Source organism: Eublepharis macularius, chromosome 7 (genome assembly GCF_028583425.1).
Source record: "Eublepharis macularius isolate TG4126 chromosome 7, MPM_Emac_v1.0, whole genome shotgun sequence".
Classification (NCBI taxonomy): Eukaryota; Metazoa; Chordata; class Lepidosauria; order Squamata; family Eublepharidae; genus Eublepharis; species Eublepharis macularius.
The window spans coordinates 12,173,115-12,201,030 of record NC_072796.1 but is presented as its reverse complement, the minus strand read 5'-3'; the positions used below and the strand labels follow the sequence as shown (position 1 = coordinate 12,201,030).

Below are 27,916 nucleotides of genomic sequence, written 5' to 3'. Positions count from 1 at the left end.
TCCACCTGCTCCACTCCTGATCCCAGCTGGGTGATGGCATGGAGTGGGCATTGCCACCTACTCTACTCCTGATCCCAGCTGGGTGAATGCGGAGGATGAGTATTGCCCCCTGATCTGTATCTGATCCCAGCTGGGTAAAGGGTGGGTGGGCATTGCCACCTGTTCTGTGCCTGATCCCAGCTGGGTGAAGGGTGGGCCGGCATTTCCTCTTGCTCTGCGGCTTATCCTGGCCAGTTGAAGGGGGGCAGGCATCGCCTCATGCTCCACTCCTGATCCCAGCTGGGTGATGGCAGAGTGTGGGTATTGCCACCTGCTCCGCTCTGATCTCAGCCTGGTGAAGGGGGGAGCAGGTATTGCCACCTGCTTTGTTCCTGATCCCAGCTAAGTGAAGGCAGGGGATGGGCATTGCCACCTGTTCCTCTCGTGATCCCAGCTGGGTGAAGATGGAGGATGGGCATTGCCACCTGCTGCGCTCCTGATCCCAGCTGGGTGAAGAGAGGCAGGCATTGCCACCTGATACACTCCTGATCCCAGCTGGGTGAAGACGGAGGGCAGGCATTGTTACTTGTTTTGCTCCTGATCCTAGCTGGGTGAAGGTGGGAGACAGGCATTGCCGCCTGCTCCACACCTGATTTCAGCCTGGGCTTCCCACCATGGCACACTCTCTGGAGGTTTGGCTGCCTCATCTGGGCTTCCTTCCATAGCAGTGCCCTCTGGTGGCACACCAGAGTAGGAAGTGAGTTGTCTTGAATATGCTTAGTCTTTTATATAGTAGGATCGGATAGTCTTCCTTTCTTACAGAGACTCAAGGCAGATTACACAGTGTAAGTCAATATGAGCAACAGGATGGGACATCCAGTAAACAATGTATTCAGTTTTGGCTTTCAGTGGGATAGAATTATATGCATGCTTAACTGAGTAGGATTGTGCACAAAGTACATTCTTCAATCTTTATTCACTCAATTGTCCCATCAAGTTCAGGCTCCTCCATTGCTTGAGCAGCTCTTAACAGTGAGAGGCAGATTTTTCTTAAAATTTCTTTTAAAGCACATAGTTCTCCAAAATTTGCAAAATGATATCCTGGATTTTAAATCTAAATTACTTCTTTAGGTCATTAGTTCCGTTGTAAAACTGTTCTCATCTCTTCTCTTCTGATGTTCAGTTGAAATCTATCCTCCTATAACTTAAGCCCATTAGATCCAGTCTGGAGCAGCAGGACACAAATTTCTGTCCTCTTTGATGTGCTAGCCCTTTAGGCATTCAAAGAGCATGGTCATCTCTCTCCTAGGTATTCCCCTCTGATCCCGATTAATTAACTAAGATAGAAGTAGCTGTTTTCTTCAGAGGGAGGAAACAAAGAGGGTCATGGAGGGTGAGGAAAACATACTCTCTGAGCAAAGATTGAAGGAACTGGGCAAGAAGATGCACCTCCAAAGCCTGAATCCAGCCGCACATGAGGAGAGGATGGGAATTCACTTCAGTGTGGGGGGATATGCCGTATTTGTATTCCCAAAACGCACCTTGAACATTCTCTGACTTTGAAATGACCTGCGGCTGTTGATGGAGAATTCCATATACACGTCAGAGCTTCATGGGTCATTGTATAGTGGAGATGATATGTTTTACAATTCTATGGATCATACTGTATACAGGGCTTTTTTTCTGGGAAAAGAGGTGGTGGAACTCAGTGGGTTGCCCTCGGAGAAAATGGTCACATGGCTGGTGGCCCCGCCCCCTGATCTCCAGACAGAGGAGAGTTTAGATTGCCTTCCGCGCCGTGCTGCAGTGCGGAGGGCAATCTCAACTCCTCTCTGTCTGGAGATCAGGGGGCGGGGCCACCAGCCATGTGACCATTTTCAAGAGGTTCCAGAACTCCATTCCATCGCGTTCCAGCTGAAAAAAAGCCCTGACTGTATATCTTACTATATAATTGAGTACGCGTGTTTCAGACACTCACTTTATACCCTGGTGCACCACCAGAGGGCGTTGCCACAGAGGAAAGCCAGGGTAATTCACAATATCGCTCCAGAAAACGTGCTGTGGTGGGAAGCCCAGGCAGGGAACAGGAGCGGAGCAGGTAGCAATGCCCTCCCCGTTCCTTAACTCAGCTGGTATTAGATGTAGAACAGGTGGCAATGCCTACCCCCAACTTAACCCGGCTGATATTTGGAATGGAGCAGGTGGCAATGCCAGCCCCCTTTCAGCCAGCTGGTATTAGAAGTGGAACAGGTGGCAATGACCACCACCACCTTAACTTAGCTGGTATTAGTGCCAGAGCAGGTGGCAATGGCCGACGCCTTCAGGCAGCTGGTATTAGGAGTGGAGAAGGTGGCAATGCCTGCCCCGTGCCTTAACCCAGCTGGTATTAGGAGCGGAGCAGGTAGTGATGCCTGCCCCCTGCATTAACCCAACTGATATTAGAAGTGGAGCAGGTGAAATACCCACCCCCCTTTGGCCAGCTGGGATCAGGAGCAAAGCAGGTGGCAATGCCCAGCTGGGATCAGGAGCAAAGCAGGTAGATATGCCTACTCTATGCCTTAACCCAGCTGGTATTAGGAGTGGAGCAGGTGAAAATGCCCATTCCCCTTCAGCCAGCTGGTATTAGGAATGGAACAGGTGGCAATGCCCTCCCCCTGCCTTAACCCAGCTGGCATTATGAGCGGAGCAGGTGGCAATGCCCATCCCCCCACCTTAACACAGCTGATATTAGGAGCGTAACAGGTGGCAATGCCCACCCCCACCCTAACCCAGCTGGTATTAGGAGTGGAAGAGGTGGAAATGCCCATCCCCACCTTAACCCAGGTGGTATTAGGAGCAGGTGGCAATGCCCGCCTGCCCCAAAGCCAGCTGGTATTAGGAACGAAGCAGGTGGCAATGTCCACCCCCACCTTATCATAACCCACAGTAGGAGTGGAGAAGGTAGCAATGCTCACCCCTGCCTTTACCTAGCTGGTATTAGGAGCAGAGCAGGTGGCAATGTGAACCCCCTTCACCCAACTGGGATCAGGAGCGGAGCAGGTGGCTATGCCCACTCTCTGCATTAACCCGCCTGATATTAGGAGTGGAGAAGGTGGCAATGCCCATCCCCCTTTCAGCCAGCTGGTATTAGAAGTGGAACAGGTGGCAATGACCACCACCACCTTATGGAGGAGGAGGGAATGCCTGCCTGCCCACTCTCCCCTTTCTAGAGCCCGTTGTATTTTCCCCCACAACGGGCTTTGTTTCTAGTAATGTCACATTTGAAATGCCCACCATGTCTTTCAGCCCTCAAAGCAGTGGGAAGGGAGATACAGATCAGAGCTACAGTGCTGCTGGAGGCAGCGGTCACCTTTTCTCTCCTCCCCTTCCTCAATTAAAAAGGGTCACGCTCAGGAAGGGAGAAGGGAAGTACCTGTATTGCACAGCTGCTTTCCAAATTGTTGACTTCGGTTTGATTCCCTTCCAACACGTAGCAGCTAATTTCCCCCCACCTGTTTTCTAATTCTTTGGATGCTAATTTTGCATGAGACCCTTATTTTATATCCCTCCTTTTCAATATTCATGGTATAGAACTTGGATCTCAGAGTCTCTCTACAAAAGATGAATTACTTGAAGGGAGATGCAATGTTAGCTGGGAAGCTGAGTTTTAAAAGACAGATCAGAAGGCTTTGTCAATTTCCCCTCTCTACAGAGCCAGGGAAATGGCTGCTCAGGTGGTTTGTTTATTTCCTTTACACCTCCCTGAAGGGGAGGTGAAATTGACAGAGCCTTTGGAGAGGTGAAGAGGAAATTAACAAACCCTCTGAGGAGTGATCTTTGCCAACTCTAGAGAGGTGAAACTGACTGAGGCTTCCGGTCTTTTAAAACTCGGCTTCCCAGCTAAGGTTGCATCTCCTTTCACTTGAGCATCCTCATGTAATTCATCTCTTGTAGAGAGACTCCCAGATGCCTGTGTTCAAAGGCCTGCTCTTCCAGCCACACCCTGTCAGCCTGATCTACCTCACAGGGTTTTTGTGTGGATAAAACTGAGAAAGGTAGACTGCAGTAAGCCACTTTGGCTCCCAACTGGGAAGAAAAGCAGAATATAAGTGAAGTAAATAAATAATCAAGCACCAACTCAATGTAAAATAATCAAAAGTATAAATGATTAATAGCATGAACACAGCAATATATTCATCTCACTTGTTACATTTGCAACTTTTAGTGAATCAAACACAACTTCTCATTAGCTTAAAGTACCATTCATTCCACATAGGAAGAAGTGTCCTTGCTCCTTAATCTTCTAGTAGCATTATCATGGACAAAAATAAAAGAATATTCCTTGTTCTGTTTGCATTTTAGACCAAGACTTGTGCAAGCTCTATTGTATTGCAGAGGGCTTTGATTTCTTCTTTTCTCTGTCGAACAAAGTAAAAGATGGGACGCCATGTTCCGAGGATAGCCGTAACGTGTGTATAGATGGGATTTGTGAGGTAATGATGCAATACGTTTCTTTTGTTTTGCCATTAACTTGCATGCCAGTTTTGTCAGTTAGTCAAGTGTGGTGTGTCCCCCCCACCTTCTTCCCTTTTATTGTGACAGGGATGGGGGCAGAATTAAACCCCCAGCGCCTGGCCTGTTCACCTACAGTGTGCGTGTGGAGGGGGTCTGCTTTTTACACACGGTTTCCAGTGCAGCCGTGGCAAATGCTGGAAGATTTTGAGGGTGGTGCGTGGTGAGGGTGCGTTTAGGGAAGATGTGACATCACTTCCGCATAGGCATTCACCAAGGGGCAGGGACATGTGGGTGCTGGAAAACCTGGGGGGAGTGGTGACACGTTGCTCTAGGAATCACCAGATATTCTCTGGTAAAACCAGTCTGTTGTAATATTTTAAAGTTTTGTTTGACCTAATCATAACTAATCAATTGAATATTCATCAGTTTATTTCTCTGTGCGTGTGGGTCTTTCATAGAGGAAGGAGGGTTCTGTCAAAGCTCCTGATCCCGCCGTAAGACCCTGAGCCCCTGAAAAGCTGCAGTTTAATGCCTTAGATTACTCTCATTTCTTGTGCAAGTGGAAATCAGGGGTAGGATCCAGACTTATGGTTTCCTCAAGGACTTCTGTCGATGGAGTGAGATTTTTCCACCTTCCCCATTCCATGGCACACCAAAACGCCCCCTGACATCCTATTCCTGAGGGAGAAGGGAGCCCCAGAAACAAGATTTTGGGGGCATTTGGAGTGGCCAAAGGAGGAGGTGAGAAGACAGCTCCACAAGCCGAAATCCTTGTGCCCGTGGAAACATTATACTGGATCCAAGCTAGGATTGCCAACTCTGACTTGAGAAATTCCTGGAGATTTGGGGGTGAAGCCTGGGGAGGGCAGGGTTTGAGGAGGAGAAGGACCGCACCAAGGTATAACGCTACAGAGTCCATCCTCCAGGGGGAAGTTGTAAACTTGAGAGATCCTCTAATCCTGCTGTAATCCTGGAAGCTCTCCAGGCCCTTCCTGGAAGTTGGCAAACCTAATCCAAAACCCAGAGTGGAAACTGGGGATGTTTGCATGCATACATTGAACAGACCCAAGTAGGATTTTTGGGTGGTGACCTATTAATGCCACCCCACAGCGTGCTTCAAGCCTATTCACTGGGATGGCCTATAAGTGAAACCCATTCACTGCAATAGGTGAGAGCTGTAAATGCAAGCAAATACCCCTTGGAATTATTTCCTTTTCTTTCATCGCAGCATTTGAAGTCAGCCTTGTTCTGAAAACTGTGGCTTACATCCCATAGTAGTGAATGCGGAATTGGGGCCGTCTGTATTATTTCTTCGTAGACAATGTAAAACTCAGCACATGTGTTTAAACAGGTTCATAGAGACTGGAATAAAGGCCAAAGGTTCATTTTCGTGGAGTCCTTTATTTAGAATGGAAATACACATTACGAAGTACCTGGGGATGCTCAAGTGCAGGATTTTATATGTGGTCCTCAATTCATGTGTAGGCTGTCTCTTGCTCGGCACACATGCGTGCTGCTTTCGTGCGAGCTCCCTTTGTGTGATTGCATCTGCAAGTGAGTACAAACACCACCAATGAGTCGGGAGGTTAGAGTGCCAATTCAGCTCTGTTTTTGCAGTGAGAACTCTCAGGGACGGACACTGTAGAGCAAGTTCTTTAGGCTCCTCTAACTTGCCAATTTGCATTTATTTAAGATGTGAGAAAGTGCATTTCATTGAATGAATGTGCATTTCATTGAATGGATGTGGGAGGTAGGGAAAACTGGGAATTTGGCAGTTGTAAACAGAGAATTTCCTTGTCAAAGATTAAATACAGGGGTAGCAAAGAAAGGCATAGCCAGAGCTATTTCTTTATAGAAATATAATGGAACAGTTTGCATTCATTTCAAATCAAATTGTTATCAGAAGGAAAAAATGGAGAACACTGGTACCTCACAATACATTTTTAAAAAATCAAGGGAGCCTAAGATACTTTTAGCAGTTGAGGAGGAACTGATAGCGAACGTGAATGTACTCATGCGAAGCAAATGGAAGTGTGACTCAGAGCGAAGCTACAAGTGACGAATTACACTTGCCTGGCAAGTGAACAGACTCACGTGTATTCCTCCCTGTTCACTTGCTGTTCACTTGCGCTCTTGGAGCGCAAGTGAACGGCAAGTGAACAGGGAGAAATACATGTGAGTCTGTTCACTTGCCGGGCAAGTGTAATTCGTCACTTGTAGCTTGGCTCTGAGCAAGTGAGTCCATGGAAAGTTGGAGGGGGAACACGTGAAACGAGATGCACTTGACCATCCCGAGGTAATTCATAAGGTGTATTTCCACCTTTAGTGCCAGGGCAGATCTGAAATAGGAGGTTTATGATCAGAATTCCTCCATCACCTAGAGAGGACTCTTTGGCCACTCTTTGGGGGGGGGGCACGCGGGATATGACTTGATAATGAACGAGGATGATTACTTGATGTTTTGTCAGAGGGAAAAATACAGACAGGAGATGCTCTCCTGCTACCGGGGAGTCTTTCCGCATTTAGGAAGGTAGCTAGTGAGAGTGGGCAGAGAAACTGGTAGGAGTCAGCTTGCAGTTTGACTCATGAATACACAGAGAGTTTGAGAGTTCTGGGAGTTATGTGAAGCCAACCCATGCTGGGGTGCAGTTAATTTCCCTGGAGACGTGATATAGAGAAAGCTGATACAATACTACCGCTAAAGAGCCTATTTGCCTTCGCTGTGCTGTTCATATATTTGTAAATGAAGCAAATATGCCAAATGTGGCAAGCTTTCAGTGTTCCAAAGGAAAATAAACTGTATAGTTCTGCCCCTGGAACTCCCCACCACTTGAAGAAGTGTGGTGGTGCTGACTGAGTCACAATACAAAAGTTGACTGTCCCTTATTTCCTCCTAGTCATTGAGCATTCCCCCTTTCTAATTTTAGTTTTCCCATTTTTAATCTGCTGTTCCTCCCAAAAGGCACAAAAAGGCAGATAGACCCTTTGTGGAGACACATTCTGGGTAGTTCAACATGGGTTTGGATTAAGAGCAATAATAATAGAAGCAAATGTGTTCTCTCCCCACCTCCCTGTCACTGTACTTAGTGTTTCCCTGGCAATATAAAATTTCCCATAGCCCACCTTAAGAATGGGAAAATTTGATGGTTTCCCTTTAACTTTTTAAAAATTAAATTATCCCTGTCCTCTAAACGTGGTGGTCCATATTTTGCAGATGGTTGGTTGTGATCATGTCTTAGGCTCCAGCGCTGTGGAAGATGCTTGTGGAGTGTGCAGAGGAGATAATTCGAGCTGCAGAACCTATAAAGGGCAGTACACTAAATACCACCCCACAAACCGTAAGTAAGAGCTTAAAAGCTCTTGATGTAGTGTCATTAATGATCTAAGGTTTAAAAGAGTGACATGGTAAAGATCTGCAAAATTATGAATGAGGCAGGAACAGTGGATAGAGAGAAAATGTTCTTCGTCTCCCATAGGACTAGAACTCATGGTCAACCTAAGAAAGCAGTCGATTCAGAGCAGGCTGCTGCACACAGGGCTTTTTTTCAGCGGGAACGCGGGGGAACGGCATTCCGGAGCCTCTTGAAAATGGTCACATGACTGGTGGCCCCGCCCCCTGATCTCCAGACAGAGGGGAGTTGAGATTGCCCTCTGAGAGCAATCTAAACTCCCCTCTGTCTGGAGATTAGGGGGCGGGGCCATCAGCCATGTGACCATTTTCTCCAAGGGCAACCCACTGAGTTCCACCACCTCTTTTCCCAGAAAAAAAGCCCTGGTTGCACACAACAGATAGTTTGCCGTGTGGAATTCACCGCCATGAAATATTGTGATGGCCAGGGGCTTAGATGGATTCAAAAGGGGAAATGGACAGATTTCTACATAACAGGCCTGTTGTTGGATGTTCACCAGGATAGCTGAACTGGGAAATCCGGCTTCAGAGCCATAATGCCCTTGATGGTCCAATGCTGGGGAGCCGCCCCCAGGGAATGGCTGTTGCAAGTAGACAACTGTGAGATGGGCATCCTTGACTGGCTGCTATTGGAAGCAGGTGCTTGAATAGACGGATCAGTGATTTGGTCCAGCGCAGCTATTCATATCCTAAGGACCTGCTAGCAACCAAGCGTTTTGCTCGCCCTTGTATTTTACGTACTATATAAACCAGCTGTTTATGAATTAGGAAGTCTCTCCAGTTCAGACATACTGTCTGCAATATGGGAATAACTCAGCAACTTTGTTGTTGATGGCTGTAAAGATGACAACAAAATAATATACGTGATGTGCTTTTATAGTTATGTGTAATCAAGGCAGGAGCTGTAGCTATGAAGCTGTAGCTATGCAGTCTTGCATCAAGCTATATGAAGCCCACTAGCCATTCCTGGGGACTTGAATTGCCAGGTCCCTTTACCCTCCCAGCAGGAGGGGGGAGACCCACCATCACATTTCTGTGGCTCTTTTGTTTTTCCTTCCCGGAAGTGATGTCATCACACAGGCCCGGGAGCAGGAAATGCTTCACAGAGGGCTGAATTGGGCCTCAAATGGGCCCAGTTTGACCCATTAGGGGCCCAGATCAGCCCATTAATAACATTCGATTTTTATACCGCTCTTCAGGATGACTTAACACCCCATCAGAGCGGTTTACAAAGTATGTTATTATTATCCCCACAACAAAACACCCTGTGAGGTGGGTGGAGCTGAGAGAGCTCCTGGAAGCTCCTAGAAGCTGTGACTGGCCCAAGGTCACCCAACTGGCTTCAAGTGAAGGAGTGAGGAATCAAACCCGGTTCTCCAGATTAGAGTCCTGCGCTCTTAACCACTACACCAAACTTGCAAAGCATGCACATGCTTTTGGAGCAGTGTGACAACAGAGTGACATTGTTGCGCCACCCTGGGAGTACGCCCCGGAGGCCTGTTTCCCCACCTTGCCTCCTCCCCGACAGCCAGGTGAGTGATGGCAGGGGGAGTGGGGGATCCCATGCCCCCCCTGGGGGACCTGGAATCTCTATTATTGACCTACCAAGAGCTCAATAATCCCTCCCACTTTTTGCTGCTTGGCTGAAGCTACTGGAGGAATTGGGGTGAGATGAGTTAGCATCGGGCACTAGGCCTACAGTCTCTTCTCAGCTGCAAAGATTGCTTTGTGGTTTTTGGGTAATTCCCCATATCCAAAAGTCAAACCAGATGAGACACTGCGAGTTCCACGTCCTGAGCTGCCAGCCTTTTTCAATAATCATCCATTAGGCACACGGGGGCCTGAATTACATCAGCATCACGAGGGAAGGGAGAGTTTTAAACTCCCCTCACCCACTTTATTCCATGTTACCAATCTAAAATGATCCAAGAAAGCCACTGTTTGCAAGAATATGAGTACCTCTTTCCATAAATGTCCCCATGGGCAGGGCTTTTTTTCTGGGAAAAGAGGGGGTGGAACTCAGTGGGTTGCCCTCGGAGAAAATGGTCACATGGCTGGTGGCTCCGCCCCCTGATCTCCAGACAGAGGGGAGTTTAGATTGCCCTGCGCGCCATAGCATGGAAGGCAATCTAAGCTCCCCTCTATCTGGAGATCAGGGGGCGGGGCCACCAGCCATGTGACCATTTTCTTTTTTTTTTTGAAAAATTTTTTATTGGGTTAGAATCCGTTATTTTTACATTTACATTCAATTTTCCCCAAATTTTTCCTTTCTAACCCCCTCCCTTTCCCCCCCTTTTGTTGACTTCCAACAGTTTTCCAACCCTTTGTCCCTTTTCCCTTACTTCTATTAAATTTCTCTATCTAAAACAAATACATATTCTCCATTATACTAAGCAGTACATCCTTAACTACTTTTCTTGTTGTATACCCAAACTGTAAGTCTTTGTTTCCATCTTGGATAAACAATTTATCCCATTTTCCAATTTTGAATATTTCTATATATCATAAACCTATATATCATAAACCATAAAAATCTTACACATTTAAATCAAACAATTTGACTTATTCTCTATGTATTACTCATTCTATCTTTTTATGGTAATTCTATATAACTCTCGTCACATGGTCAATCAATTTGACTCGTAGCCATGTGACCATTTTCAAGAGGTTCTGGAACTCTGTTCCACCACGTTCCTGCTGAAAAAAAGCCCTGACTCTAGCACAATTTTAGATCAGGAAAACAGTGTGGAAGGAAGGCTTAAACCCTACTTTGCATTGTAATTCAAATACAAATCAGCCCCCCTGACTTTGCACCAGATAATTGATTTCTTTTTTTTAAAGTGTGTTGTGGCTATGGAACTTGCAGTGTCTTTCAGCCTAACCTATTTCTCAGGATGGTTGTGAAAATGAGAGAACCCCTTGAAAGCTATCATTGCCCCAATACCTGTGTGGTAATGAATAAATAAAATCATAATCTTGGCCGTGAAATACCGATGTCCACAAGAAATGTCAGGAATGATGCTTTTGAGTTAATGCTTGAAGTTTATAAATTCCTTGTACTTTGGTCAATCGTGTGAAACGGTCACACACTTAAATATTAAACCAGATCTTATTTGTTGAAGGAAACAAGCCTTGGTTTTTTCAATGCCTAAGTAGCCAGAGCTTAAAAACAAGTTTGTAGACAACATAATCATTATCGAAGGCTTTCACGGCTGGAGAACGATGGTTGTTGTGGATTTTCCGGATGTCTGTCTTTTGGTGCTACACCTCTGAAGATGCCAGTCACAGCTGCTGGCGAAATGTCAGGAACTACAATGCCAAGACCACGGCTATACAGCCCAGAAAATCCACAACAACCATAATCATTATTACCCATTATAAAAAAGAGCATAGTGGGCTTTAGTCTACTGATCTGACACAATTTTCAGTTTATTAGAGAGATTTGGTATCTTTATACATAGAGCTAAAATACTGGATTGTGATGGGAACAGTTTTTGTGATTAGAGGTGCTCCGTATTTGTATGACTTACAAGGCTCCCCAAAAGACATATTTTGCCTTACATTTATTAGAGAATAAAATTGTCTGCTAGAGACTTTTAGCCTCTCTTCCATGGAAATACATCTGCTCTGTGAATGCCTTAGAGCTACAGTAAGGGTATGGGATTTTCCTTTAGAGGCCTAGCCCTGTTGGCCCTGTGACCATTGGGGTGATACTAATAAAAGTTTGGCAATAGAGACCCATTTTCTCTTGGTGCATTCACGCCCCTTCCTGTCTTCCATTCCCACACCCACACAGTCAGTAAAGGAGGAACGAAGAAGAGCCTGTTACATTGCTGTAAAGAGTTGGAATAACAGGCGCAGAGGGACGGAGGGGAGAGAAAGTCTCAAATGAGGAAAAACTGAGAGCTTTTGGGCCAGGAAACTAATGTCTGAGGTGTGTGGGAGGCCGATGACAGAACTCAAGGGCGCAACTGCGGAGATGAGGAGAAAGACCAGAGGGAAACTGAGGGTCGTGTGACCTTTGGACTTACACGGATGATGAGGAAGATGACGACACTTGGTTTCACTCACCATTCATATGTGGAGAAGAAATATAATCTGTTGGAGGTCTTTGCTCTTGGAACTGATTACTGAACTCAGTAGAATCATTCACCAAAACATTCACCCCTGCTTAACCTTCTCTTCGTCAGATGCATCTGACAAAGAGAGCTGTGGCTCTCGAAAGCTTATGCCACAATAAAGTTGGTTAGTCTTAAAGGTGCTACTGGACTCTTTACTATTTTGCAACTACAGACTAACACGGCTAACTCCTCTGGATCCATTTCAAAACAGGTCATTATGAATTTCAGTAACATCTTTAAGCCTTACAAAGCTACTGAAAGATCCATTTCTTCCTTTTCCTTCCAGAGTACTATACGTTAATCACCATTCCTGCCGGAGCACGCAGCATTCATATCTATGAAATGAACATTTCCAACTCCTACATTGCTGTTCGTAGTTCCAATAAAAAATACCACCTCAATGGTTACTGGACTGTGGACTGGCCGGGAAGATACAAATTTGCTGGAACCGTGTTTGACTACCGGAGGCGGCACAATCAACCGGAGACATTAAGTGCTTCTGGACCCACGAATGAAAGTGTGGTAATAGAGGTATGTTATTGTTACAGTGGAGAGAGGATTCACAGACTTTTAACCTACCACTCAGCCAATTTTGAAGCCTTCCTCTAGGCCAGTGGTACGCACTCTACGGCCAGCCCCCCAGCTCCTATTTCCTGCCTCCGCTCCATTGGGCCTGTGGCATGGCATCATAGAATCATAGAATCATAAGAGTTGGAAGGGGCCATACAGACCATCTAGTCCAACCCCCTGCCCAGTGCAGGATCAGCCTAAAGTGTCTCTGACAAATATTCATCCAGCCTCTTCTTGAAAACTGCCAGTGAAGGGGAGCTCACCACCTCCCTACGCAGCTGATTCCACTTTTGAACTACTTTGACGGTGAAAAAGTTTTTCCTAATATCCAGTCGGTACCTTTGTGCATGTAGTTTTAGCCCATTGCTTCCAGGGAAAGATCACCATAACTGGTGCGACACCTCTCTGGCAATTGCCAGAAACGGCAATAACCATAGAATTTGTGGCAGTTCCCAGAGAGGATTGCATTAATTCCAGGGGAAATGATGACCATTTTTTAAAAAAACTTTTTCCCAGACGTGGCAGAAAATGAGAGGTGAGGATAGGCAGCTCTACTACTACCCTCCTCTCTCCCCAGCACAAGATACATTTTAATGGCATCCTGCAAAGTAGGTATTTCTGCCAGTCCTCATGCTGATTGTTCCTGGTTCAGATCAGAAGCTACTTGCCTCATTTGATGTAGAGCCAGTTTGGTGTAGTGGTTAAGAGCGGCAGGACTCCAATCTGGAGAACTGGGTTTGATTCCCCACTCCTCCGCTTGAAGCCAGCTGGGCGACCTTGGGACAGTCACAGCTTCTCTGAGCTCTCTCAGTCCCACCTACCACTCAGGGTGATATTTGTAAGGATAATAACAACACTCTTTGTAAACCACTCTTGAGTGGGTATTAAGTAGTCCTGAAGGGCGGTTTATAAATCAAATGTTATTAGTAGTAGTATTAGTATCAGGGCTTTTTTTCTGGGAAAAGAGGTGGTGGAACTCAGTGGATTGCCAGCACAGGGGGCAACTCTTGGCGGGAGGTGGTGGCCCTCATACCACATGTGCATGCGCAAAGTACACACACACTCCCAGGACCAATGACGTTATTTTGGGTCAGGTGGAACAAGAGGGAGTTTTTACATCGCCCTTGGCAAAAATGGTCACATGGCCGGTGGCCCCGCCCCCTGATCTCCAGACAGAGGGGAGTTTAGATTGCCCTCCACGCCACTGGAGCGGAGGGCAATCTAAACTCTGGAGATTGGAGACCTGATTGAAGGGTTCCTATTATAGTGACACGTCAGCTCACTCCCTAACATTTTGTGGCTGGTTCAGTCTCTTGTGGCAGCCGTTTTGTAGCTGGGCCCACCATCCTTTACCAGAAACCCAAAGGTGCCCGTGGGCTACAAAATGTTGCTAACTCCTAATATAGGTTTTGGCCACTCACATGATTTTGCCAACAATGTCACTACTAGTACACTATGAGTTGGATCCTGCATCCCCCAGGAGCAACATTTCAGAGCGTCTTGGGAGGCTGCAGCTCCGCAGCAGAGATATTTTAAAGAAACTTTTAATGGGCGTTAACCAACAGGTCACTATTACCTGTGCTAAATTTTTCTCAGCGGCCTGCAGAATTCATTGTGCATACACAAGATTACACAATTTTTAAATTTTAACTATTGGTCATTGGTGGGACCAATTCTATTTTCCTATGACTTCACTATATAGTTATTGTTTCCAGGGCTTTTTTTCTGGGAAAAGAGGTGGTGGAACTCAGTGGAGGAACTCAGGACCGCACAATGACGTCACTTTGAGTCAGCTGGAACAAGGAGGGAGTTTTTAAAAGTTTAAATTGCCCTTAGCAAAAATGGTCACATGGCCGGTGGCCCCGCCCCCTGATCTCCAGACAGAGGGGAGTTTAGATTGCAATCTAAACTCCTCTCTGTCTGGAGATCAGGGGGCGGGGCCACCAGCCATGTGACCATTTTTAAGAGGTGCCGGAACTCCGTTCCACCTCATTCCCACTGAAAAAAAGCCCTGATTGTTTCTGATTTGTACTGGTCAGTGACCAAATAAAGAAATTGATTGATTGAATTGAATTGAATTGAAAAGGCATGCTGTGTGGGCAGAAATCTTTCGACAGCTGAACAGATTAAACAGCAGTGAGAGTAAAAAATCCAAAAGGGGGGGGGGGGCTGCACCTCAGCTGGACAACCAGAATATTCAGGAAGGTGTATACTGGTGTGGTAATCTGTTCTGCTGGGCTGAACTGGAACGTGCTCCTTTTAAAGTAAACAGAGAATTTTCTGCGGAGAGCTAATTAAACAGGAAGACTAGATGTGCTAAAATAAAACCTCTTGTTTTCTGGAGCCTCTCTTTCTTGAGGTCTCTTCCCTCTATTTCTTGTTTGGTGCCACAGTGCTAAATCAGTCGTAGTGGGAAATGCCATTTTGACGCCAGCTAAGCTAGTCAGATATTCCGTGTACTTCTGTGAATCGAGGAACTGTTATAGCAGAAGGGACTCTCCTGACCCTCACGCTAGTCGTACCCGGAATTCTAAATAGAGGGAGTTAGGTTCCAGTGACATAAGAAGATATTTAAAAGAGGAAACGAGTACAGCTATATAGATCTTACACTAGGTGATCACGACTATTTATTACACCGGTTTCTAAATACAGGGCTCTATATTTAAACCTGCTGAATCCTCAGCAGTTTCCAGGGAATTCAGTGAGAGCAGTAGGGTAACTAGCCTACAAATAGCTTCTGGGCCAACAGAGTGGCTCGTTTGACGGCAGCAAAGGGCTCCAGCTCCATTATGTCCTTGCTTTTTGCAGAGACGTGTGCTCAGGACTGGTGCTGGTTTTGTAAAATCCAGAAGCCACTTCTCTTGAGAGAAGGGTAAAGCAAAAGCAGATTTTGTGAGCTGAAGAACAGAATCTCTTAGAGTCTCTCTACATGCAACATCTTACATGAAGATGCTCAAGTGTAGGGAAACGCAACATTAGCTGGGAAATGTGGTTTAAACAGACAGAGCTGGAGAGTTCTCCTCAGAGGGTTTGTTAATTTCATCTTTGCCTCCCCAAAAGGGAGGTGAAATTGACAGAGCCTTCTTTTTAAACTACCCTCTGTCAATTTCACCTCTCTTTAAACTAAGGTGCTGTCAATTTCACCTCTCTACTGGAGGGTAGTTTAAAAAGACAGAGCCTGGAAGACTGCTCCTCAGACAATTTGTTAATTTCATCTTTGCCTCCCCAAAGGCTCTGTCAATTTCACCTCCCCTTCAGGGAGGTGAAGATGAAATTAACAAACCCTCTGAGGAGTGCTCTCCAGCTCTGTCTTTTAAAACTATGTTTCCTGGCTAACATTGCATCTTTTTACATTTGAGCATCCTTGTGTAAGATGCAGGGCTTTATTTGAGCTGGAACGCAGTGAAACTCCATTCTGGCACCTCTAGAAAATGGTCATGTGACCATTAAACTTCAAAATCCCCCCCCCCCTTGCTCCAACTGACTGCCAACAGTCTGCTGGAGCAAGGGAGGGAGCTTAAAGTTTAAACTTTAAAATCTATCCTTGCTCCAACTGACTGCCGACAGTCAGCTGGAGCAAGGGGAGATTTTAAAGTTTAAACCCTCCCTTGCTGCAGCTGACTGTCGGCAGTCACTTGCAGCAAGGGGAGGTATTTTAAAGGTTAAATTGCCCTAGGGGATTTTCTAGGGGATTAGGAGTACCACCTGACCTGTTGCAGGCCATTGGTTTCAGGAGACTTCCTGCCGATCAGGAGAGACTTCCTTTAGCCGGACTGAAACTCTGCCTGATGCCCTTTGCTAAAGCCCAGTAAAGAGGAATCCCTTCCGCACAGCCGGCACGATCGCACTGCCCCCACCCACCTTGCGTCCACATCTGGTCAACTGCAGACTGAGACCACATAGAAGAAGTGGTCTCCCAGGCACCACCTCCCTGCGGTCAGCAACATCCTGAAAGCAGCGTCTCCCATCACGGGGAGGGGGTGTACTTGCAGCCACTTCTTCCCCACAGTCATACCCCACAGGCAACCAGGTAATTGTGCAGAAGCAGTGAGTGCTGCCAGCACACTTGTGCCTACTCTCTCCCCCCGCACGGTGAGGGTCATCTTTACTAGGTTTAAGAGCTCCTCTATTCAAGCAGCAGTCTGTCCTTGTCCCCGTGCATCATAGCTGTGTCATGCAGACATCAGGTGTTGCATCCCTGAAGGGACGCGGCTCTTTATGCTTCATCCCGTGGCCAGAGGAGTAAGGCAGAACCTGGCATGCTGTTCCTTAGCACGTTAGCTACAGTTAGATGCCCGCTTGACCATTTCCAGGTAAAGGGTGCCACTTCAGAATGTTTGCACCTCGGGAGTAAAAGTCCAGTGATAGGATGGAACCGCCCAAATACCCAAGTGTGTAATTTTGAGACTGATAGGTGTTTTTCTTTTTTAGTATCGGTAATAAATCTCACTGGATCCCAGTTGTGAAATTCCAGATGAACCCTGGAGTTCACGATTGTAGCCTTATTTATCCAAAAGAGTTCAGTGTAAAAGAACTGCTGTACTTCTAGCCCTATTCGAAGTTCTACCAATGGTTTCACTGGTTCAGGAGGATGCTCTCCATTTACCCTGAATTTCTTGTCAGGCGAAATCTGTGCAATCTTTTCTCCTGAGAAATATCACCACCCTGGGAAGAGGGGGAGAATGGTGTAAGAGAAAAGGTGTTTAACACAGACTAATCACTATGACTCAACTTGGCCTACCTTACAACAGGGCCGGATCTAGGGTTGCTGGCACCCAGGGCAACCCTAGTCCGCCCCTCTCGCGTGTGTGCGTGCTCCCGGCGCTGCGTGATGACATCATTTCGGTGACGTCATCGCGCAGGGCAGAGCAGCGGAGGCAGCGTGCGGGGCTGGGAAGCCACCTGCGCCATTCGCCTCCCCACAGGCGAATAGCACGGGCGGCCTCGCAGCCCCACACGCTGCCTTTCACCTGCCCCACAGGACGGGGCGGGCGGCTGCCCCCTATCCTGCGGGGCAGGTGAATGGCGCGGGCGGCCGCACTGCCTTTTGCCTGCCCTGCAGGACAGGGGGTGCGTGGCAAGCTGGCCGCCCCCTGTCCTGCGGGGCAGGTGAAAGGCAATGCGGGGGGCTGCGAGGCTGCCCATGCTGCTGCCTGAGCGCTCTGGCAGCTGCTCCTGGCGCCCACTCCCTGGCGGCGCCAGGGGCAGACTACCCCCTCTGTCCCCCCTCGATCTGGCCCTGCCTTACGAGGTGGTTGAGAGTATAAAGAAAACTGACCTTCTAGCAGAAAAAGTAGGATACCAAATATGATAAATAAAGAAATAAAATAATCTGCCTTTCCTTGAAATTCTCACAGATACTTTGCGCCAGACAGACTTTTCAAATTCACCTCAGCTTTTGCTGAACTCTTGCCAATACATGTAATGCACTTTTTTCCCAGAGATTCCTCATTCAGAGAAATTCTTGTCCTTACCCTTTCCTCAAACCTTTGTTAAGTATTAATACTATGCTGATAAGCCTATTCCCTCTTGTTTTCCTTTCATAGCTTCTCTCTCAAGGTAAAAACCCAGGAATCGCTTGGGAATATTCCCTTCCTAAGGCAGAAAATGAAAAGACGACAGCACTGAAGCATAACTATACATGGGCTATCACCCACTCCGCATGCTCAGTCTCGTGTGGAGGAGGTAATGTATCTCTGAAATGTTCAAAAATACAGTTTTATTGCAGGCCGCAGACTCTTTCCTGTCCAGGAATAGCCTTCCCTGGATACTTCCAGGCAGCTCAGAAGGGTAACCTGTAGGAACAGAAAGCTCCTTTATGGACTAAATAGTTACATTGGTGCCAAAGCATTATGTTAAACATGGAAATCGCATAGTCGTTTATGTTGCCAAAGAACTGTTATTGGAATTGATGATCTAGAAAGGACTGTACAACAAATTCTTTTTCTAGACGTAGAGTACTTTATGTACATCACTATGATGAGCAAAATGAGATGCCAAAAAGGAAGTATAATATGCCCTCAATGCATATTATACTGCAGAGGGCATATTGTCTTTGAATGGTTTAGATTTGCATTAGCATGATGGGAAGATAACTTCCAGTATTGTATTTTGTTGTGGTGCCAACAGGATGAAATGGGGTGGGGAAAGGAACACATTCTGACATTATGCCAGTGTGCTTATGTCATCTCCGATAAAATGGAAGCGACATGGTAGATGCCCAAGCATTGGCCATTCCAGAGCCAGTTGGGCATACAGGTTAAGAGCGGCAGGACTCTAATCTGGAGAACCGGGTTTGATTTCCTACTCCTCCACTTGAAGCCAGCTGGGTGACCTTGGGTCAGTCACAGCTTCTCAGAACTCTCTCGGCTCCACCCACCTCACAGGGTGATTGTCTTGAGGATAATAATAACATATTTTGTAAACCACTCTGAGTGGGCATTAAGTTGTCCTGAAGGGTGGTAGACAAATTGAATGTTACTGTTATTATTATTTTACTGGAAGTGATGTAAGAGTGCCGGCATGATGCTGGCGTGCCAGGCCTCACCTCCTATCTCCTCCCAGGGTTTGCCAGCTGCGGCAACTGATCTTGCTACCCTTCTGGGCAGCACTCGACTTCCAGTTGAGTCGATACAAGTAATTAGCACTCCCATTAATATAAAGCAACTTTATTTATTTTTTTTACACAGGCTAAATTTAGGCTTAGGTCTGGGGACTTTGTTGGCCTATAAGAGGCAGGAATGCATCCTTTCTTTTTTCATATCCGTTCTACCCAGGGCTTTTTTTCAGCTGGAACGTGGGGGAAAGGAGTTCCGGAACCTCTTGAAAATGGTCACATGGCTGGTGGCCCCGCCCCCTGATCTCCAGACAGAGGGGAGTTGAGATTGCCCTCTGTGCCGCGGTGCGGCACAGAGGGCAATCTCAACTCCCCTCCGTCTGGAGATCAGGGGGCGGGGCCACCAGCCATGTGACCATTTTCTCCGAGGGCAACCCACTGAGTTCCACCACCTCTTTTCCCAGAAAAAAAGCCCTGGTTCTACCTACTTAACCTCTATAACCTTCTCTGTCCCTTTCCTCCCTACTTCATAGAATTATAGCATCATAGAATGACAGAGTTGGAAGGGGTCTTACGGACCATCTAGTCCAACCCTCTGCCCAGTGCAGGAACAACTTCTCTTCTTGAGGGTCATATCATGATTCCGTCATCTGCATTTCTCTCCTTTCCATACCCATCCCAATTCCCTTCCCACACCGGTTCTCTGTTGCTCTCTTCCTTGCCTTCAGTTCCAGGACTTTGCACATATCTGAACTTACTCTAAGTGCAGGCAAATAAATGAATTAGTGGGTTGAGAAGGGCTTGAAGGGTCAGCGGCATTAGCCACTGACCTGTCCCCATGCTGCCCAAGATACAGGCAAAACTACCTTTAACCACCTCATCTCCTAGAGGAGATCCCTCCCTTTATAATGCATGTCAGCAGTGTTTTGGCTCATGCATGGGAGACGGCATTCAAAGCTGGGTGGGTTGCGGCAGAACTAATAAAGCCTCTTTGTTGGGGAAGGGGGAACTTTTGGGTGAATCGTGTTAAAGTTGTTTTTGTGGGGGGGGGGGGTCATGGATTTAGTGACTCTTGGACAAATGATAAGACTTGGGGGCAAGATTGCCCTGACCTGGACAGCCCAGGTAAGCCTAATCTCATCAGATCTCAGAAGCTAAGCAGGGTCAGCCTTTGTTAGTAATTGGATGGGAGACCTCCAACAAAGACCAGGGCTGCAGAGCCAAGCAATGGCAAACCACCTCAGTCTTTTACCCTGAAAACCCCGGCAGGGAGCACCGTAAGTGAGCTATGTCTTGAGGGCACTCTCTACCACCACAGGGGCAAGACTGGGCCTTGATCAGCCCACACACTTCCTATCAGACTGAGGTGCTCTTAACTAGACCCTGTCATGTTTTGAGAAGGCGTAGATACCTAAAGCTTGACGTGAGACAAAGAGTAAATTGTAAGATGCCGCTGTCTGCACCTGAGTCGCCTTCCCTGTTGCTGGTTCTTGAGGCACATCTGTCACCTGGCTTGAAAGCCTGCAACACTGGCCAAAGAAGAAGGAGGTGATGTCATGAGAAAGGGAAAGGTCAGCCTGGCTGTGATCCCTCAGGAGGCGAAGCTGGTCCTTGTCTCAGCAGCTTTCATACAAATACTTTTTGCCTTTGATCTTAAAGTCGCTATGCTTGTCAGACTGGAGGGGTATTTTTAAATGATCCAATTTTTTTTCTTTAAAAAAAAAACCTTTCCTTTCATCTTTTTGGGGCTTTTGATTTATATTTGTACGCGATGTTCACCTGGACAACCAGGATTAGTTACCCGTGGATTTTCTCAATTACGCAGCGCAAAGGCTGAAACAAAACGCTTGGCTGCCATCCTGCTCTTGGAAATCCCAGCTGGCTTCTGATCTACAAAATGTTGTGGGGGAGGCGGGAGTTGTCAGGAAGAGGGGGGTGGCAGAGATATTCCTCCTGCTGAAGTTTCAGGTGCAGGTTTACACCGTCAAATAGGAAAAAGCCGTAAGGAAAGGAATTCCCACAGAGAGAAAGTTCTAAGTGTGTATGGAAGGGGGGCGGTTTTAAATGCAGATGCTTTGCTGCAGTTTTTCAGCAGCTTCTGTTGAGTGCCAAATGTTCAGTTCTGGACCAGGTTTCCATGACTTCTTCCTTCATTATGGACAACAGTCAGTTGTTGGCGGCGAGGGGGGGTGTTTAATTATCAGCAGGGCTTTTTTTCAGCTGGAATGCGGTGGAACGGAATTCCGGAACCTCTTGAAGAGTGATTCCGCACACGTTGGATAATGCACTTCCAATCCTCTTTATAGATCATTTGGAATGGATTTTTTTGTGTGTGGAACAAAAAATCCACCTCAAACGATTGATAAAGTGCATTGAAAGTGCATTAGCCAACATGTGCGGAATTAGCCGAAAATGGTCACATGGCCAGTGGCCCCGCCCCCTGGTCTCCAGGCAGAGGGGAGTTGAGATTGCAATCTAAACTCCCCCCTGTCTGGAGATCAGGGGGTGGGGCCACTGGCCATGTGACCATTTTCACTGAGGGCAACCCACTGAGTTCCACCACCTCTTTTCCCAGAAAAAAGCCCTGATTATCAGAACTCTGATGGTTTTGGGAAAACAAAACAAAAAAGATAGTTCTGCCTTATTCTATCCAGTCCAGGTTAGGAAATTTCCTGGAGATTTGGGGGTGGACCCAGGAGAGGGTGGGGTTTGGGGAGGGGCCTCGGGGAGGTACAGTGCCATAGAGTTTGCCCTTCAAAGGCAGTTTCTCCAGCGGAACTAATCTCTGTTGCCTGGAGATCAGTTGTAATTCGGGGAGATCTCCAGCCACCCCCTGGAGGCTGGCAATCCTAATTCCCCCTGGCTGCATCAGACAGAGAGACAAGAGAAGCCTCCTTTTTCAGCCCTCCATGGAACATCCCCCATTTGCCTCCTCCCGTCACAGAACTGAACCCATCAATGGCTATTCAACCTGAGACAAGAGAGCGATGCCTTGTTGATGTAGTGGTTAAGAGCAGCAGGACTCTAATCTGGAGAACCGGGTTTGATTCCCCACTCCTCTGCTTGTAACCAACTGGGTGGCCTTGGGTCAGTCACAGCTCTTTCAGAGCTCTCTCAGCCCCACCCACCTCAAAGGGTGATTGTCATGAGGATAATAATAATAATACACTTTGTATCACACTTTGTAAACGCCTCTGAGTGAGCATCAAGTTATTCTAAAGGGCGGTATATACATGAAATATTATTATTACTTTGATCAGGCTACCTGGGTCCAAATGCCATTGGGCAGCTTTAGTAGCATCAGAGGGCGGGGCTGCCAAGAGCTATCCTGCCCCATCAGGGGTTGTCTAGACAGTGGGCCCCCCTCAGACCAACCCCAAACCTCATCTGACACAAATCACGTGATTTGCCCAACACTTGTAGGACATTTTGAAAGACAAACAGTTTGGATGAAGTTCTAGGCCTGCATAGCCTATGTATGGTGAGAGAAGGTGGTTGCAGCTGTCCCACATACCACAGCATGTGATTTCGCCTCTGAACCATTTGCATAGAACCTTTCAGGTTAATTGGTAACAGCCGAGGCAGGGCCCGTTAGGTCCAGTGGGCCACCTGGTGCTGTCCTTTTACAGTTTGCACATGGGTTAATGATTGCAGGGTAAGAGCCTGCGTACTTTACCCTTTCCTTTGCACGTAAACTTCGTGCAGAAAGTATCTAAGGAGTGTAAGACCAGTGGGTCCAGAAGGGGGGGCAAGTATGCCTAGTGGGTAGGAGAGACATGCTCATGCTATAACAGCATAAAGGCTTCTGTGTTCATAAAGCCTTACTGGAACTTCCCCTGCTCTTCAGCAAGTGTTTTTGGATACTACATGGCACAGCCTTATGAGGTTTCTTTGCAAATGACCCATGCACAATTCTCCATGCAAACTGGACATTTTGTTTGTATTCCTGGGATATAGGATCCATCTAGGGGTCTTGCCAGTTTGGTGTGAGAGCTAGTTTGGTGTAGTGGTTAAGAGCGCGGGACTCTAATCTGGAGAGCCAGGTTTGATTCCCCACTCCTCCACTTAAAGCCAGCTGGGTGACCTTGGGCTAGTCACAGCTCTCTGGAGCTCTCTCAGCCACACCCACCTCACAGGGTGTTTCATTGTGGGGATAATAATGACATTGTAAACTGCTCTGAGTGGGTGTTAAGTTTAAATCACTGAGAGTGATTTAAACTTTAAAAAACTCCCCCCTTGTTCCAGCTGACCCAAAGTGATGTCATTGTGCGGTCCTGAGTTCCACCACTTCTTTTCCCAGAAAAAAAGCCCTGGGCGGTATATAAATTGAATGTTATTATTATTATTATTGCTGTAGTTCTTCATCTCTCTAGGTTAACCAATGTATAGATGAGCCAACACCACTAGGGCTGGCCATGCTGGGTTGGGAAATTCTTGGAGATTTGGGAGTAGATAGAGTTTGAGGAGGGGAAGGAGAGCTCAGCAGAGATGTAATACCATAGAGTCTACCCTTCAAAGCAGCCACTTTCTCCATGGGAACTGAACTGTATGTCATCTGGAGTTCAGTGGTAATTCTGGGATATCTCAAGACCACACCTGGAAGTTGGCAACCCTGGGTGCCACAGATGCAATTATATTTTGCTTTAAAACAAGCAATAATATAAACATTTAAACACCATTAAGTGGATAGATAAATTAGTCCTTTTCTTACTACTTTGGTGTTCCCTGTTTCTACTCATTCTATTTCTTTGTTCTTCTGTCATGGAGTTTTAGCCCACTCATGGGTGGGGTGGGGTTGCATGACTTAAAAAAGGCTCAGGGCAACTCAATGTCTGTTTGACTGCAATGCATTAACCACTAAGAGTCTCTCTACATGAGACATCTGTCATGCGAAGAACACATGTTGGGAGATGCAATGGTAGCCAGGAAGGGTAGTTTAAAAAGACAGAGCTGGCGGCAGGGCAAAGGCTTTGCTATACACTGAAGCTGTGAAATGCCAGAAGGGAAACTTTAGCCCATTATAACCTATATTATAGAATAGGTAATATTATAATAACTTATTAGCCTATTATAACAGAGCTCCAGGTCCAAGCCTGGCTCTGGAAGGCAGCTCCAGACCATTTCCATTCCTCGCTGCCCTCTGGTTGCAATCCTATGCAGCTTTAGACTGGAGAGGTGCAACTAACAGAGCCTTGGGGAAGGCGAAGATGAAATTGACAAACCCTCTGAGGAGCGAATCTCCACCAGCTCTGTCTTTTTAGACTACCCTTCCCAGCTAACATTACATATCCCTACACTTGACAAATAAGCACCGAGTCGTCTCATGCAGAGAGACTCTAAACCACAAGGCTATGTGAAGAATGACGATTCTCTTCAAGGATCACTCAGTGAAGATGCCCAGCTTCCGATTGCTCCCTGTTCTAGTCTGCCCCCTCCAGTTCAACCTGAAGTACGTGGCATTTGTTGCAGTTTTTAGTTCATTGTTACCCTGCCCCCTCCCATAAGTTACTGATGTTCACAAACTAACATTAATTTACCTGTGAAAAGACTGTTGATGTGATTTTGCCGTCAGATGAAGATTCTTGTTTGCCAGTTGTTTTAATCAATGAACCCATGTGGCTGGCTCCGTGGACTAAAAATGCATCACTCTGAACAAAAACCCAAAAGAATGGTGGACTGCTCACTTACCAGTGTGCCATTCTGTACACAAGATCAAATAATAAAAAAACCCTTAAAATCCAGAGGAAACATTCAGATGGGGTTGGGAAATTCCTGGATTTGGGGGATGGAAGCTGGGGAGGACAGGATTTTGGGAAGGAAGGGACCTTAGTGGAGCATACTATCATAGTCCATCCTCCAAAGCAGCCATCCTCTTCAGGGGAACTGATCTGTCACATCTGGAGATCAGTTGTAATTCCGAATCTCTTCTCCCCACCTGGAAATGGGCAACCCTAGATGGGGAGAATGTTCTAAGCACCCTTAAGTGAGCTATGCAGACTGCCCTCTTTTTTCTGATGGAAACTCAAAGCATTTCTCCAAATGGGTATTTGAACTTTTGCCATTGAACTTTGGCCCCATGAATCAAAAGCAAAACTGTTTTTGTAGAACCCTCCCCCTCTCCACATGCTCAGCTGTGTGAAGCAAACCTTAACAAAGTTTACTCTCTGAATTCTAATCTGTCTATAGTTCTGGGTTTACTGGTGTTTAACAAGCAGGAATAGAAGGACAAGAGGCAGCAGAACTGGAAGAGAGCAACTGGCACAGCAATTAGAAGCAAATGGTGGATAACATTACCATAGTTATTTAAAGCTCTGAGATGATCAATCATGTAATTAGTTGATAGTTGGGGAGGAGGGGAATGTTACAGGCTCTTTTTATTTGCACTGGGGATCCAAACCACAGAGGCAATCAGATAAATGAGATTACTATTTGTGCAGGGTTATGTAAGACGTACACAGTGGATTTAAGATAATCAAGAGATTGGGTTTCAGATGTATGCAGCTGTTCTTGACTTTGTGTTTGCCACCTGTGTTGTTTTGTGCACAGGTCAAATGGTCACAAAAGAAAGCTGCTATAAAGATCGGCAAGTGCAAGTGGATACTTCTCTTTGCAATCCCCGAGGTCGGCCGGCTTCTGGAATCGTTCCTTGCAAAATGCCAGCTTGCCCTCCCAGGTAATGAACTGCGTTGCCAATGGTGTGTTTCTCAATTAATTGGTAAACAAATTATATTACACCACCTTATCTCATTGAAGTCATCTATCTGAGATTTGAAGTAATTAAGGAAGTAATTAAGTAAAACAAAGCCCTAATCTTTAGTTAAACACGTGTGTGTGTGTGCGCGCGCATGTGTGTGTGTACAATATATATATTAAAACCTTCAGTGAAATACAGCATCCAAATCTTTGTGTAGCTGATTTGTAGATTATGTAAGGAGCATGGAAATTGTTATTGTGTGGTGTGATCTGCTGTTACTCTGATAATGCTTGATAATGCAGTTGCATATCTAGTGCTGCCAATTCCGCTTTGGGAAAATCCTGATATTTGGAGGTGGAGCCTGGGAGGGCATGGCTTCGAGAGAGGCGAGATCACAGCAGGGCATAACACCAAAGAGTCTGTCCTCCAAAACAGCCATTTTCTCCCAGGGAACTGATCTGTGACATCTGGAGATCAGTTGTAATTCCAGGAGATCTGGAAGTTGGCGCCCCTATGTATAATCCATCACTTACCTGAGTTCTTTAGGCCACGCTGGCCTTTTCACATCCACGTATTTTATAAGGATGTCTGTGTGAGCCATTCGGGCAGTTCTCCTCTACAAGAAAAAGTAGAGTCTGCCTAGGCTACATTCACACAGGGGTACCAACATTTATTTATTATTTATTCATTTAGGGATTGCATATGTTGTCTCTCTAAACTGGCTGGACCTTGCTTGCCATGGCAGCAGCAGCCCACAGGGTGGAAACAAGGTCCATAGACACCTGTTCCCATGCTACTTCCTGCCGCCACTACCACCCAAATGCTCTTCTACTCCTTCCCCTGTTTTGATTGTGCCCAGACCACCTGCAGCCCTAAAAGCCCTCTTTCCATGCTGTAATACCAAGAGTGGATGGATGTGCTAGGATTGCCAGGTCCCCTTACCCTCCTGGAGGGAGGAGCAGAGACCTGGCACTTATCTCTGTGTTGCTCTTGTGTATGCTCAAAGGTCACACTCACTATTTGTGCAGTGCAGTGACATCACATCTGGGAGTGACATCAGGCCCCAGGAGTGCTCTCTCCAGACCAATTTGGGACCCAAATGGGAGCAATCCTGGGGCCTGCACAATGCTGTCACTCCTGGGAGTGATGTCATCACACTGCTCTGGGAGCACACCCTGGAAGGCCTGTTCTCACACCTTTTCCCCTGTTGGCCAGGTGAGTGGTGGCGGGGGGAGAAGGCTGGAAGCAAGGAATCTCCTGCCCCCAACAAGGGACCAGCAACGGAGATGGGCACGAACAGCAATACAAACAAACAAAAACCACGAACAGCCCAATCTGCTGTTTGCAAACAAGCTGTTCATGAGGACCCATTCTAAACGAACAGGTGGTCGTTGCAAGCCTCCTTTGTTGCTGTTCGTTGCTGTTCGTCAAGACAGACAATCTGGCACCTGCAATCAATTCCCTTGGCAACTTAGGCAGGGATTGTCTGAACTCTGTCTGAACTCCTGCTGTTGCCCTGGAAACCCCAATCTAAGCCCAATTTAGCTTGATAGGCAGGTCTTCCTTTCAAGTGTGGCACTCCAAATTTGTTACAACAGGGGAGCAAAGACCAGGGGGGAGGGGGGCTCCCAGCTCTGGCTTAGTTTGCAGACAGTGGAGAGGGAGAGAGACAGTTGCTGTTGGCATTTTGATAGAGAGAGTGCATTGGAGCTTGAATTTTCTTTGTGTGTGGTGGGATAGGGATCTACCCCTTCAAGTTCCAGGGCTGCTGCCAGGCTCTGGGCCAAGCTATTATTTATTATTGGTACCTTTCCTGCTGCCTGCTCAGGTCAGGTTTCTGGGAGTGGTGCGGTAGGGATCTACCCCTTCAAGTTCCAGGGCTGCTGCCTGGCTCTGGGGCCAAGCTATTATTTATTATTAGTACCTTTCCTGGTGCCTGCTCAGGTCAGGTTTCTGGGAGTGGTGCAGTAGGGATCTTGACTTGGATGATGGCTGGAGGAGAGCCTGCTGACCCCCACGAACAGCCAGCCATGAACATGTTCATGAACAGGGCCATGTTTGTGGTTGTTCGTGAGTCCCTGTTCGTGGATGAC

The 27,916-nt window shown here is 46.8% G+C and overlaps 1 protein-coding gene across 1 annotated transcript in view; it reads left to right on the top strand.

Moving 5' to 3' along the window:
• ADAMTS16 (ADAM metallopeptidase with thrombospondin type 1 motif 16) overlaps window positions 1–27,916 on the top strand; it is a 118,047-nt gene that overhangs the window by 67,938 nt on the left and 22,193 nt on the right. The window contains exons 14-18 of the mRNA XM_054984903.1: window positions 4,321–4,451; window positions 7,688–7,811; window positions 12,290–12,534; window positions 18,120–18,258; window positions 25,676–25,802. Of these exons, the coding sequence (XP_054840878.1) occupies window positions 4,321–4,451; window positions 7,688–7,811; window positions 12,290–12,534; window positions 18,120–18,258; window positions 25,676–25,802 (766 nt within the window). The remainder of the gene's footprint in view (window positions 1–4,320; window positions 4,452–7,687; window positions 7,812–12,289; window positions 12,535–18,119; window positions 18,259–25,675; window positions 25,803–27,916) is intronic.